Source organism: Portunus trituberculatus, chromosome 31 (genome assembly GCF_017591435.1).
Source record: "Portunus trituberculatus isolate SZX2019 chromosome 31, ASM1759143v1, whole genome shotgun sequence".
NCBI lineage: Eukaryota > Metazoa > Arthropoda > Malacostraca > Decapoda > Portunidae > Portunus > Portunus trituberculatus.
Window position 1 is genome coordinate 1514221 of NC_059285.1, and position 14672 is coordinate 1528892.

General features: G+C 42.6%; 1 protein-coding gene across 1 annotated transcript; it reads right to left on the reverse strand.

The window, feature by feature from the left end:
• Positions 1 to 1609: 1609 nt before the first annotated feature.
• Positions 1610 to 14476, reverse strand: LOC123511517 (rab proteins geranylgeranyltransferase component A-like). The gene is made up of 13 exons (XM_045267487.1): positions 14105 to 14476; positions 13277 to 13343; positions 12800 to 12897; positions 12345 to 12435; positions 11732 to 12101; positions 11378 to 11433; positions 10061 to 10251; positions 8897 to 9119; positions 7907 to 8122; positions 7596 to 7720; positions 6761 to 6894; positions 3329 to 3430; positions 1610 to 3128 (listed from the first exon to the last, which is right to left on the reverse strand). The coding sequence occupies exons 1-13, from the start codon at positions 14151 to 14153 to the stop codon at positions 2847 to 2849; spliced, it is 2004 nt and encodes a 667-aa protein (XP_045123422.1). The 5' UTR covers positions 14154 to 14476; the 3' UTR covers positions 1610 to 2846.
• Positions 14477 to 14672: the final 196 nt, after the last annotated feature.

Genomic DNA, 14672 nt, shown 5'->3' on the forward strand with positions numbered 1-14672 from the left:
ACTACTACTAATATGGTTCGCGTCATGCAGATATAGAGGTACAACTACTACTACTACTACTACTACTACTACTGCTACTACTACTGCTGCTGCTGCTGTTACTACAGCAGCAGCAACAGCAACAACAACAACAACAAAACAACAACAACAACAACAACAACAACAACAACTACTACTACTACTACTACTACTGCTACTACTACTACTACTACCACCACCACTACTACATTTGCTGTTACTACTACTACTACTACTACTACTACTACTATTACTACTGATAAAGATAATTCATAGGCACAGTTTGCGTCCATACAGCTTATGCCGCAGCCTGCACAGCGTCTGTAGTGTGGCATGCATTGATAAACTTACGTAGTAGCTTGTGTTGGTTAATTTACTTAGGGATTACGTTGGGTTGTCCTTTAAACACACACACACACACACAGCCGAAATTAATCGATAGACAGATAGATAAACAACCTTCAAATAACTGCCAATAATGAGTGAGTGAGGAGGAGTTGCCTCCATCTTTGTTATTAGCTAAGATCCCGCAGCGCCATGATGGTTTGTTATTAAGTTCGGCTTGTTCATTTTATTTTTTGTTTCCTCAAATTATATATTTTTGGGTTTTTTAGTAAGATTTCATGGCTTTTTGAACTATTGGATGATGTTCTGAGTGTTTTCTAGAGTTTGTGTGTCAGGGTAATAAGGTGGTTAATGATTACAAGGTTATTTATGTCTGCACAGCCATTCATTACATAAATAACAGGATAACAAAGGGCCACCAGGGTTATCCTGTATCAGTCGCACAGCGACCTCGTCATCAGTACTCAGTACTGCGTTTGCGGTGGTTTTCCTTCCAAATGCCGTCGTATTGCTCTTTCAGTTTGACCGCTAGTTAAAATCTTATTACATCTAAAGATTGTTCATGTTTTTAAAGCTTTTTTTTCTGATCTGGTGAAACATGTGGACACACGTGACACGTGGACTTATAGAGTGATTTATAAGCATGCTGATAATGGAAAAGTGACGGTTTTTATTTGTTCAACTCCTTTATCTAATTTGCTAAAGTTTTAGTTGTTTGAGAAAAGTTCGGATGTATTCAAGTGTTTTTTCCATTCCTAATAAATCAGATTTTGTGGACTAAGATGATTTTTTTTTTTTTTTTATTTATTTATTCATTTTTTTGTTTTTCGCTTTTTTCCCCTGTACAGAAGGGAGAGGCCGTCGCCACATCAGTGCCCTGCCACTATGAGGCTTTGGTTCCCTGTATGATGCAGAGAGAGGTCTGAGGGAGTATTTTGATCCTGCCATGCAAATATTGTTAGACTGACTTGCAAGTTACTCTCGCACCTGTGCTGTGCTAACTATTTCTGAGCAAGTGGAGGGAAATACATTCACCCTCCTCTCCTCAGTAAGGATTTCAAGCCAAACCCAATGTAGTAATTCCAGCAAAGTATTATTGCCCAAACTAACCCGATCTCTTGATGGAAACCCCAACAACCACAATCACTGCCTCTGACTCCACCCTGAGACAAGTGTACCCACACTTCACTTAGCTCTGGCATTTCTTCTTGCTTTAGTTCTCCATGATTGAACATTAACACATTCCTTCAGTTAAAGCTTTTTATTTAAATAAGGACATATAAGCTGTACTGTGTACAAACTGTAAACACACTTGACTTCCATCAAGCAATGTTCACCAAGTAATGCCACAAACAGGATCATCAATTAAATACCTATAGTGTTTACTGTGTTATCACAATTAGTTGTGGGTATAGTAATGTATCCTTCATGTATGAGAGAGAGAGAGAGAGAGAGAGAGTGAGAGAGAGAGAGAGAGAGAGAGAGAGAGAGAGAGAGAGAGAGAGAGAGAGAGAGAGAGAGAGAGAGAGAGAGAGAGAGAGAGAGAGAGAGAGAGAGAGAGAGAGAGAGAGAGAGAGAGGAATGTTTTCAAAACGTTATAATGGACAAGGAGAGAGGGAAGTAATTTTCAAAACAAACAAAATAGTTTACAAATAAGTGAGCTGTCTGTTCTTCCATTTACCTTCCCATCAATTAATAAATAGTAAACCATTAAGTACTAAAAGCTGGTTATTTACACGAATGAAAGAAGGAAATTCACACACACATACATATATCGATGCTGAGTCACGTGCAACAATAGCTTAACATTTTCCTAATGAAAGCTCTTCAGTCAATGGAAAACCTCACCAGGCTCAAGGCTGCAATTCAAGCATAAGACACCTCAAGTACAGGCAATTCTTTGCTCTCACTCCTGACACCATAGCTGTGCCTTGGAATGTTCTCACATGCACACATAATATCGGTTCCTACAAATCAAGTATCTATGCAATATTTAGGGCACAATGTTTGGCTCTCCCTCAAGGAAACATACTAAATTTGCCCCTCATAATTGAAATCTGTGGGTGTGTGCATACCAACTGATAATTTTAATTTAGTTTTCTACATTTTCCACAGTGCACAATGTATTACATCAGAAAAATACATTTAATTTATGCAATAAAACCAATGGAAACTATACCTGTCATCTCCCTATTAAATATGTATTTCCACGAGACATCAAGGCCTTCTGGAGCTTTAGAAAGTCATGGTGGATTTTAGAATAGTGAAGTAGCATTAGCATACTTATTTACTTTTATTTTCATTATTTCGTCATAAATACACACACACACACACACACACACACACACACACACACACAAACAAACAAACAAACACACAAGGTTTAGATGGGTTCTTTCAGTGGTCTTCACATATGAAGATATTAAAGGACTTCTGTTCTGGCAGTGCTACCCTTCCACTACTCACTGCCTGCCACCTTCAACTTACTCTTCCACCACTTCACTTTCATCCTGCTCCTTAGCTGTTTCTCCTTTTTCTTGCTCCTTTTCAGTCTGTTCCTTAACTTCTAATACCTGTTCTGTTTCCTCTGCTTCCTTTTCCTGGCCATTGCCACCATCACTCTTCCCTTCAGAGTTGGCATCCCCCTCAAAGGTGTCTCCCTGCTTAGGCTCTGTTCCTTGGTTGTCAAAGGCGATCTCCTCTGGATCTGGGGCACGAGGTAGGAACTCCTCTCCAGGGAACATGCTCCCAAAGATTGATCGAGCCTGCAGAAGAAGTGAAGAGATGTGAAGATGTTTGCAGCAGTGGTGCATGAAATGAGGTTTGAACTGTGTTGATATAAGAAGACATTACAATGTATGAAACACTGTCTCTGATGACTGAAGGTAATACTGTACATGGAGAGGAGTGGGTGTTAGGGAGAGATATCAGCATGCTTACTAACAGAAAGGTTGCTCTTGCTCACCTGTTCAATAGCTAAATCATAGTCCAGATCAGTGTTGGGTCCAGGACACAGGTAAAGGTTTCCTGGCGCATTAGTCTTTAGATCACACACACTGCGGTCAACCTGGAATATATTCACAATGTCACTTCAAACAACCAAATCAATGAGTAACAGTCAAAAACAGTGTGATGGAAGCTCACTCTCTCTCTTTTCTGATGCAACACACATGTACTTACACACACAGCCAGTGAAGCAGATAGCCTTGCAAAAACAATCTGGCACATCAGCCTTGTGGTGGTGTATGAAAATATTGTAGTGATTTGCTGGGCACTGGATGGCAATACTATATATAGCATCAACTACACACACACACACACACACACACACACACACCACCAGTCTACCCTCGACCTTATCATGACAGACCTGAGCCAGCAGTACTTGCCTCCCAAACCACTCCCCCATGGGATGCAGCACCCACCTCTCCATCCTGTGGACACCCACCCCCACCACCTCGGTTCCCAAGTCAACTGTCACCAGATCCCACAGGCCCATGCCTGACTCCGCCATGAGGGAATTTGGGCAGTGGCTGACACATCACCCGTGGACTGAGGTACTGGATGAGGAAGACGTCCACACAAAATGGCGGAACTACTTCACCACCACAACGGAAGCCTTCCACCACTACTTCCCACCAAGGACATCACAGTGGACCCATCTGATGCCCCTTGGATGACGCCCTGCATCAAACGACTCCTTCGTCAGCGTGACAGGGCTTTCCACTCTAGCCCTGACCAGTACAGGAGATTAAGGAACAGAGTTATCAGGAAATTAAAAAGCCAAGGCAAGCTACTACCCAGACAAAATTCACCATCTCAAGCTTGCTAACAACAGACAGTGGTACGACAAGATTAAGTCTTTGTGTGGTTTACAAAACAAGCCTCTTCTCTTCCCTGTATTTCACACCTTTCACCTGACAACGCGGCCGAAGAGATTAACGGTCACTTCGCTGCGATCTGTCAGACACTCCCTCCCCTTCACTCTACTACTCTCCCAGCCTACCTCCCTGCCTCCTCCCCTCCACCCCTGTCCAGGAGGTTGATGTTTACAGGAAGCTTCTTAAATTTAAACTAAACAGATCCACCACTCCCACTGACCTCCCCATCAAAATTTACAGAGAATTTGCCCCAGAACTTGCCACACCCCTTTGCTCTATCATCAACGCCTCCCTTTCTCAACATTCCTGCCCCGATGACTGGAAGACATCTTACGTCACCCTCCCCAAAATTTCCAATCCACAGTCACTGAATGATCTAAGACCAGTCGCCATCACCCCTATACCCAGCCTTATCTGTGAAGATTTTGTGTTCGACTGGGCCTATAACAAAATTTGTAACTCTATTGACACACAACAATTTGGCAATATTAAATCCACCTCCACATCTCACTACCTTGTCAGCTTCCTGGAATTCGTCCACAGCCACCTGGACAAACGCAACACTTCTCTAGCTATTGCTTTTGTGGACTTCAGAAAGGCCTTTGATCTTGTTGATCACACTGTTGTGATAAATAAAGCCATCACTCTGGGTCTCTCTCCCTACCTGATAGCGTGGCTGGCAGACTTCCTCACGGGAAGGCGTCAGGCCGTTCGTTATCAGGGCTCTGTCTCCTCTTTCCAACAGCTCACATGTGGGGTCCCTCAGGGGACCAAGATGGGTCCTCTGTGCTTCCTCATCCTTATCAACGATGCTCTCGTCCACACCCCCACCGCTGGAAGTATGTGGACGACTGCACCGTGGGCGTACCCGTCAACAACACCAACCCAGACTTCTCAGCACTTCAGTCCACTCTTAACCAACTACAGACGTGGACGGAGGACAACAAAATGACCATCAACCACACCAAGACCGTGGTGATGCACATTTGTACCTCCACAGCAGCAGTCCCCCTCCCCAGCTATCTGTGGGCCCTCACTCCTCCAGGTGGTCCGCAGCACCAAGCTTCTAGGTGTCTTGGTGGATGATCAATTATCATGGAAGCAGCATGTTTCCAACATCATCAGGTCAGCCTCATACAAGATCTATATGCTGCGCCGACTCAGGTCCCTGGGAGCACCGGCAGATGAGCTGAGGGGAGTGTACCTCACCTTTATACTCCCTAAGCTCATGTACGCCTCCCCAGCGTGGTCCTCCTCCCTGAACCTCACACAACGACAACAGCTGGAGAGGGTTCAGAAGAGGGCGTTCAGGGTCATCCTTGGGCCTGCCTACAGGTCCTACGAGGACGCCCTGACCTGCCTGAGTCTGCCGAGGCTGGCCACAAGACACCAGGAAGCCTTGGAAAATTTTGGGAAGGACTGCTGCATCATCCACGTCTCTGCCACCTGCTACCCCAAGACGTGCCTCCCCTGCCGCGCCACCCGACACCAGAATCGCGTGGCGCCCTTAAGAGCACCGCGCACTGACCGGTACCACCTTAGCGCGGTGCCCACTATGGTGCGAGCCATAAATAAATAAATAAATAAATAAATAAGTAAATTCTTGGTTAAGTTAGATCCATAGTTAGGTTAAGCATTTCATTGTTTTAATGTCCCCCCCTGTACATTTTCAGTGTAAATCTTTTGTTGTACTGCCAAATTAATAAACTGTATATTATTATTATTATTATTATTACACACACACACACACACACACACACACACACGGCCCGGTAGCTCAGTGGTTAGAGCGCTGGCTTCACAAGCCAGAGGATCGGGGTTCAATTCCCCGGCCGGGTGGAGATATTTGGGTGTGTCTCCTTTCACGTGTAGCCCCTGTTCACCTAGCAGTGAGTAGGTACGGGATGTAAATCGAGGAGTTGTGACCTTGTTGTCCCGGTGTGTGGTGTGTGCCTGGTCTCAGGCCTATCCGAAGATCGGAAACAATGAGCTCTGAGCTCGTTCCGTAGGGTAACGTCTGGCTGTCTCGTCAGAGACTGCAGCAGATCAAACAGTGAAATACACACACACACACACACACACACACACACACACACACACACAGGGTAATGGTAGTACACTCGGCTTACAACTGAGAAGGATTGGGTTTAAGTCCCAGGCACAATGAGGCAAATGGGCAAGCCTCTTAATATGTATAGCCCTTGTTTCAAGGGGCTGTGGCCTCACTGTCCTGGTTTGTGGAGTGTGGTGTGGTCTCAATCCTACCCAAAGATTGGTCAGTACGAGCTCTGAGCTCTTTCCATAGGGGAACAGCTGGCTGGGTGACCCGCAGATGAACTATATAATACACATTGATGTGTGTGCAGGGAATATTCATAGCTCCAAAGAAAAATATATAGTATAACAAATAAATTTTCAAAGACAGAACATTAAGAGCTTGATTGAGTCCTGTAAAGATACAATTAGATAAGAACAATTAAGTAAAAACACATTTCTAGAACAGGGCCAAGCCTAACCTGGTTGAAGTAGAGGCTCCACACTATTCTTGGCTTGCTGCTGGTGTCATCTGTCTCCGTGGTCAGTAGGCGCTCCACGGCCACCCGCAAGTCACTCTCTGCATCAGTCCCTCGGCAGGTCATGTGTACACAGTCTGTTCATGAGATAAAGGATCATATTCTGAAACAATTCTGCCCACCACTCTCACTATCTTTAAAAGGCTATGCTTGAAGTGACAGGGATTTCTAAGGGTGAATTTACAGTTCTAGTGATAGATTAACAACATTTTTGCATTATCAATAGTCACAAGAATCTAGATAATCATTACCTACAGTTAATTAGAGAGTAAAAAATTTCTGAATGTTGATCAAACACTGCTAGAGGTGTTTCTCATTCCCTACCCACTGAATTTCAAAGTTTGATAACATACAAATAGGTTCTATTGTAAAAAGTATTGGGGCATATTACTCAGATATGTCTCTAAAGATTAATTTAATTTATATGTCAAAAATCACACTGGATCTCTTCTATCATTTGCCAAACCTCAGCTCCAAGTATACTGCTTATCCAAGTCTCTTAGTAGCAATCAACACTCATAAAACACCTCATCAGTTAAGCATTATCTAGTAACATGTCTATGTAGTAACTCAGCTCTTCTGACTAATCACAATTTACCATTACTGATATAACCGTGTGTGTGTGTGTGTGTGTGTGTGTGTGTGTGTGTGTGTGTGTGTGTGTGTGTGTGTGTGTGTGTGTGTGTGTGTGTGTGTGTGTGTGTGTGTGTGTGTGTGTGTGTGTGTGTGTGCAATAGGTTCTTAAATATCTGCAGCAGTGTGGTTGAGAGATACTCACACAAGTCCTTGGGGCACACATGAGTCCCAGGTCCCACCTCCATCACAGTGACTGGAATCATGTTGCCTTCCTTGGCAGGGACACGCAACAATGTCAGCTGTTCCTTCTCGTCTGGCAAGATCGACCTAATATGGATAGGTACAATAAATTTTCTATTTGATCTATCAGTAATTTCAGAAATGGACACAGGGAATATAGCTGCATTATTTTTCCAGCGTGCAAGGCTTTCCCCATCACAGGGGAAAACCTTCTGTTAGTTACAAGATCAGCTAACACTGTGCATCAAACAGGCAATGTTAATGTATACCAACCTGTCAGTGAGGAAGACAGCACGTGACACCCCTAGAGTTGACTCATCCTGAGGGAGATACTCTCTGGGTGCATGAGAGGCACTCATTACCAGGTGGTTGCAAGTGAACCTTTGCCCTTCTGACAGCAAACCCAAACAGGTATGAGAAGATGAGTCCACCACCAGGGAGGAGATAGGCTTGCGCAGAATGTAGATACCCTCAAACACAGCACATAATCTGAAAAGATGTTTTTGTGACTGTGACTTAAATACTGAAATCACCAATCTACAGCCAGACATTTTACTGAGTGATATGTATGTACATGTAACTTGAAGCCTCCATACATTATCAATTATGATTACAAAGAAGACAAGGAGGAGAAAGGGGTAGATGGAGGACTGACTACAGGAAAGGCAAGAATTCATCCATGACAATCTTCTACAAGAACTTCTCCAGTGGACTACAAGAGTTTCTTATGTATGGACAAGGGAACATTCATTGATTTGCTGGGAATGGTTTAGCCACCTGCTCATAAACCAAAACTCATGAGTGTCCTGTGTACTCGCCAAGGGTGGTGGTACAAGACTGACCTTTTTCTCAATCATTACCACACACCACTGATCATGACTGTGCAAGTGTCATGATTGATGCTAAAAATCAAGCCATGTTAGACCCTCTCCTACTATGTTCAGTTAATTGTGTAATCCTTCAATCATATCCACACACTCTGGATATGACTGCACAACTGGATGCAAATCTTCAGTGTCATCAAGAATTCCACCTAATAGTTTGAGACACGCTAAAGATACAACCACATGAACAAGTGACGTGCTGAATTGTGTCATTTAGATAAAGCAGCTCAAGTTGTTGGTTTTTTCTTTCCCTAAAAACACTGCAAGTTTAATTAATTACAATATTATCACAGAAAAACATTCATCAAACACAGAATACAGAATCGATTAACATAAGGACCTTAAGTTAGAGGTGATCGCCTCATCACTTCAGACTGACCTGCAGAACGCCTGAGGCAACTCTCCACTGCCATACATGGAGAAGAGGAATGGAGTGGTCCCATAACGGCCCAGGCTGGTGAGGAAGGCTCGGGTGCGCTCCAGTCCCTCCCTGCACCCGGCCCCTTCTCCAACCATGCCAATGGCTTCCGTCACAAAGTGGATGAGGTTGTCGGTCAGCTTCCTGGAGCGAAGGAAGTCCACGAAGGGTTTGTCAAGGTGTTCTGTAAGATAAGGTAAAGAATAAGTAAAAAATCTCGAGGAACTACTGATGAAGTAACAGCTGCTACAAAAATGTATGGGCATAAAATGTTATAAAAATTCCTTTCTTTATGTGATTCTCATATTCTACCAAATGTAATTCAAGTTACCTGGACTCCTGGATCAGGGAGAGCCACAGGTTTGGCTTGAGGATGACTTATATCACTATTAGAGAAAATAAGTGTTATGGAGAACAGTAAGAAAGAAATGCAAATCTAAAGGGACGGCTTGAAGAAACATGAGGATTTTATTTATTTATTTATTTTATTTATTTATTTATTTATTTATTTTTTTTTTTTTTTTTTTGTCACCTCAAAGCAGGACGCTTTGGATGAGTGAAGTACCAGAGATCAAGGGAAAACACTTGCAATTTGTGTCAGTCAACAGAATGAAAATCTGAAATTGTTATGCAAAATTGTTCTCATCAGCCACTTCAGTTCTATGTATTCTAGTCTTCCAAGGGAACAGAAGGGATCTATTCATCACATAATCAAGAGTCAGTCACTTGCTCATTTGTATTTACCAATCTGGTACAATGATTTGATGGCAACATCAAGAACACAAGAAAACAAAGAAAGCTGCAATAAACCATCAAGCCCACACACACAGCAGTAGTCCCTGCATGAGACATAATAACTTATTTTCACCAATCATCCCCATACATAAATTCATTTAATCTTTTTTTAAATGTTCTTAATGACATAGGGCTAACAACCTGATTATTAAGTCCAGTCCGTTCATCTACTACTCTATTTGAGAAGAAATTCCTTAACTCTTTTAAATCTAACTTTTCCAAGCTGTAACCCATTATCTAATTATTCTATACCAGTTACTGATCATGATAATTTTGCTAATGTCACCCTTCACCAAACATTTCACCATCAAGTACTAATGATGACCTTACCCTCCAGTTGCTCTGGGTGACGATCATACTGGTGGCAAAACTCAAGGAACTTCATGAGAAGGCGTTTCTCCACCAGAGAGACAGCAGAGGTGGTGAAAACATCGCTGCGGGAACACGGCACCACCAACAGGCTGCCATCGTCTCCTCCACGCCAGGTCAACACCCGGGAAATGCACTTGAATTCCACGTATCTGACAGGCAAAAAACAGGTCAAGCAGGAATGTCTTGGTAATGGAAGTACTCCTTGCTATTTATTCTAGTCTTCTCCTTTTGCCATTTCCCTAGAGTGTGTGGTTGATACTGTGTACAAGTCTCCTCCAGTTCTTTCTGTCTCTTGAACCTTTCTTTGCAATTCTCATCCTATGCCATTTTTTAATACAATAAGCTAATACTTAACTCATACTATTCTTGTGTCCTTCCAAGCTTACTCAGTCACATTTTTCTATATAAGTAATGTCAGACATCAGTAGAATAAACCCCAAAGTCAGACGTGAATAAGACGGATATCAGACAAGTTGAATACTTTCAAGATCTTTTTCTTTTCCTATGTCCTATCCCAAGTGCACTGGTAGGCATCTTTTGTCCTTTGATAGAGTATTTTTAAGCCATTCAGCTTATATACTAGCTAAAATGCCATTGATAGTTCTTACATTGTCCAAGTTTGAGGAGTTATCTGAGCCATTTAGAACATAAAATGGGCATGTATTCTGCAACACTACTGGTGCCAAAATCAGTGTTTACACAGCTGACTTAACAAGCATGTGGCCATGTCTCCCTCTGCTCTGTACCTCTTATTGTTGTCTTTGTAATTCTACCATGGTTTATAAAGGCCAGGCTGTGTCTTCCACATCAGTTAAGAAGTGTATCTTTAAGTACTGATGACGAGGTCGCTGTGCGACTGATACAGGATAACCTACATGGGCCCTGGTGGCCCTTTGTTATCCTATTATTTATGTTATGTTATGTTAAGCTGAAGATGCTGTTGGTGGCAGACAAAAGTGTGTGTGTGTGTGTGTGTGTGTGTGTGTGTGTGTGTGTGTGTGTGTGTGTGTGTGTGTGTGTGTGTGTGTGTGTGTGTGTGTGTTTGCGCATCATGTATGTAGTACCTATTTATGTAATGCATTACACAGATCATTTCAACAATTACTATTAGTGGTAGCCACAATGAAAAATATAGACAAGGGGAAAAAAAATCCCTCAGGAAACTCATATTAGCCTTATCCCAATTGGTCTGACTTATGCAGGAGTTACTGTGCAGTCTTCTGTCTGTCTGTCCATATGTATGTATGTATGTATGTCTCTCTCTCTCATCCATACCTGGCAATGTTGGAGGATATGAGGAGCTCCACCATGGGGCCCTGGGAATACAGCAGCTGGAAACATGAGGCAAATGTTATTTGGAATTTGGTGTCAGTGGAAAGACCTGCAATTTGATATTCTTCCACAGTCCCTGAACCCTCCAGTCCCTTGTTTATCTATCCCAGTCTGTGTGCCAGTGTTATTTCCTTAGTGTACTACAAAAATTTTGCTAAATATAGACTGGTATCATTCTAATGCATTTCTGTGATTAGTCTTTATTCTTGGTATATATTGATGAATGCCATATTCTTCTTTCTCATAATTTGAGAGTTCCCTCACATAGACATTCAAGACCCAGAGGTCCAAGCTCACCTTGGGGGCCAAGTCCAGGTTGAATTTTCTACTAAGTTTCAAAAGTTCTTCCTGAGACCACTCTTTCTTCCTTCCACTTTCCTCCTTTTCAGATTTTGTTGATGAACTATCTTGGCTTTGTTCAGCTGGAGACATTTCCTGTGCTGTGGCCTCCACTGCATCTTGTGCTGTGTCCTGAGGCTTATCCTGCACTGCATCCTGAGGTGTGACTGGTACTATACTTTGTGTTGTGTCCTGAGGTGTGGCTGGTGGAGTGTCTGGTGTGCCCATCAGCTGTGTGTTCTCACCACCACTGCCTTCTACTGGGACAACTTGCTCAACTGGAGCAGCTGAAGCAGGCTCTGGTGAGGGACTCGGTAGTGGTTCCTTTCTATAAAGATATAAAGCCAATGTACTTATTTCTATTCTTTCAAATCTGGTAGACAAGAAAAAAAACATAAAACATCTTTATATGATCACAGTTATGAACACTCATTTTGTTTCAGCTAATCTCTTTACATTGCTGTAAACATACAGATAGGAAAACAGCACTGCCATATAGTGGAAGTGTGTCACAAAGAGGCAAGGCAGCATCACCATGCATCACAAGACTGAAGGTAGTAAGCATACTCACGGGACATGCCAGGTCTGCTTCACTCCAGAGTAGTCTACAGATGGGTTGGCCACTCCAACAAGCTGCTCCCCTTCTTCCAGCTCACAATCCCCTGCACACAAGACACAGGAGTGACGTGCATTAGAAACAGTGACAACTACATGATCTAAATAAAACTCACATCAGCAAATAATGTGTTTAAAGAGGAGGAAGCAGTAAGAAGTCTGAAATTTTAAGCTCCAGCTAAATGTGTTCTTGGGGCAGTGTGGATACTGCTTCCTACCTGGGAATGTTGCTTAAGAAATAGTGTCTTATTTATGTATCTCAAAAGCATAGTTTACCTGCAGAATTTTCCATCAGGGCAGTAGATATGTTAATACAGTTTCCTTTCAAAAAACAATATATAGGAAAAATCTATTTACTTCACATATGCAACTAAAACATTAACTACAGTATATATTTTGGAGATCACATACCTGGAGGGGTTGGGGCAGGTGTGGCTGTGACCTCATCCACCCATTGCTGGGCCCCTTTCAAGGTAAATGATGCCCACTGGACCCCATAGTAGTCATTCCTGGATGGTGAAGGGTCAGTGTTAGATCATTGGCAGCAAGATGATGCAAAAACATAATGATATCCATGAATCATTAATCAGTTAGCACATTAAAACATTTGTGTATAAACAAAGAGTGTGAAAGAAACATAAGTGGCACAGATCAATAACTATAACCACAATGTAAACACTATTCACCTTATACCAGGGGTACAAACAAAAACATGACTGTACCAAAAACTGAAGCCTGTATGATGGAAAGAACATTAGTGTCTCTTCTTACAACATAGAAAAAGTTGTGGAGGCAAAAATTTTCAATCTAAGAAACTATTTCAAAAGGTCTTATAGAAATTTAGCAACAATACCAATATTAATAAAAAACAATAGAAAAATTACTTACTTATCAATATGAAGCACTTTCTTACCAACACGTGCTGCTGCTGCTGCAACCACACACTCCACCAGCCCTGGGAAAACACACCAATAATCAGAGGTTTTATCAACAAGAAGAAATGAAACAATGTATACCAAATGCTTTGCCTGTGGAACAAAAACATCTTCAGTCTCATAGGACACATTCTTTCATTTTGCATATTTTTAACACAATATATAAAGCATTTTCCCAGGAACACTCTGGTAGGGAGAAGACTGAATAAATATTTTACACCTTTCAGGCATGAGTCATTGACCTCCCCTACCCCTTCTCTCCTTCTTCCACCTCCTCCTCTTCCTTCTTCTTCCACTAATAGCAAACTATTTAATAGTTACAGAAACAGCCTGATAGAGACCTCAATATTTGGTGGTATTTCTATTCTTCTTACATAACATGGATGGTGAAGAAGGAATATAAAGGTCAGTAAGAATGTGGTGGTGGTGGTGGTGGTGGTGGTGGTGGTGGTGGAGGAGGAGGAGGAGGAGGAGAAAGACGCAAAAAACGTGGAAGAAGAAGAAGAGAGAGAGAGAGAGAGAGAGAGAGAGAGAGAGAGAGAGAGAGAGAGAGAGAGAGAGAGAGAGAGAGGGGGTGGATTGAGGGGCGTGGCAGGACCTGACTATAATTGGTCTCCTTTCTATAAATCAACACTCGCCTTTTAAATGCCGATAAGCCCATCCACCAAGGATCAAAATAGTCGGAAAGATGAGTGAGAAAAGAGCACAGAGCGAGATCATGACATTAGGGTGACTTAAGAGATGAGTCATACAGGTAAGCGAATGACTAGCAGCAACTCACCTGTGCCTACCACAATCACCTCATACTGTGTGGGCAGATCATCGTCCATCTTGCTGTATAGATTTCACTTCTCCCTTATTAGAGTGAGGCTGTGCTCATCCCCTGCAGCCCTTGGTCAGTCAAGAGGAGGACGAGTCTGTGCGCAATGACTGCCTGAATGCCCCCTCGGGTCTTCTCTCTCTCTTCCTTCTTCTTGTTATCCTTTCTGCTTTGTATTGTATTAGCTCGCCTCCTGCACTTGTCTCTTGGGTTTTATGTTGGACACCTCCTCTCCCCGGGCTTGATTAAGTGTCTTTCAAGGAGTCTGTCAGGGAGTGTCTCAGAATGTCACGGTGGTGGTTTGTTGTGACTCCTTGGCTCATCTCAACCCAGGGAGTGGTTTTCTCTATACTATTTTGTCTTAACTCTAGGCATGCCTAGGGTTCTAGAAAAGTAACAACCATATTCAGGGCACCTTAATACGTATATACATAATTCCTATAATCATGCTATAATCTATTGGTATTTCTTCCCTCGGCTTGTCGCAAAAAAATCTACATAAGCATATGTTATCTACCTACCCTTATCT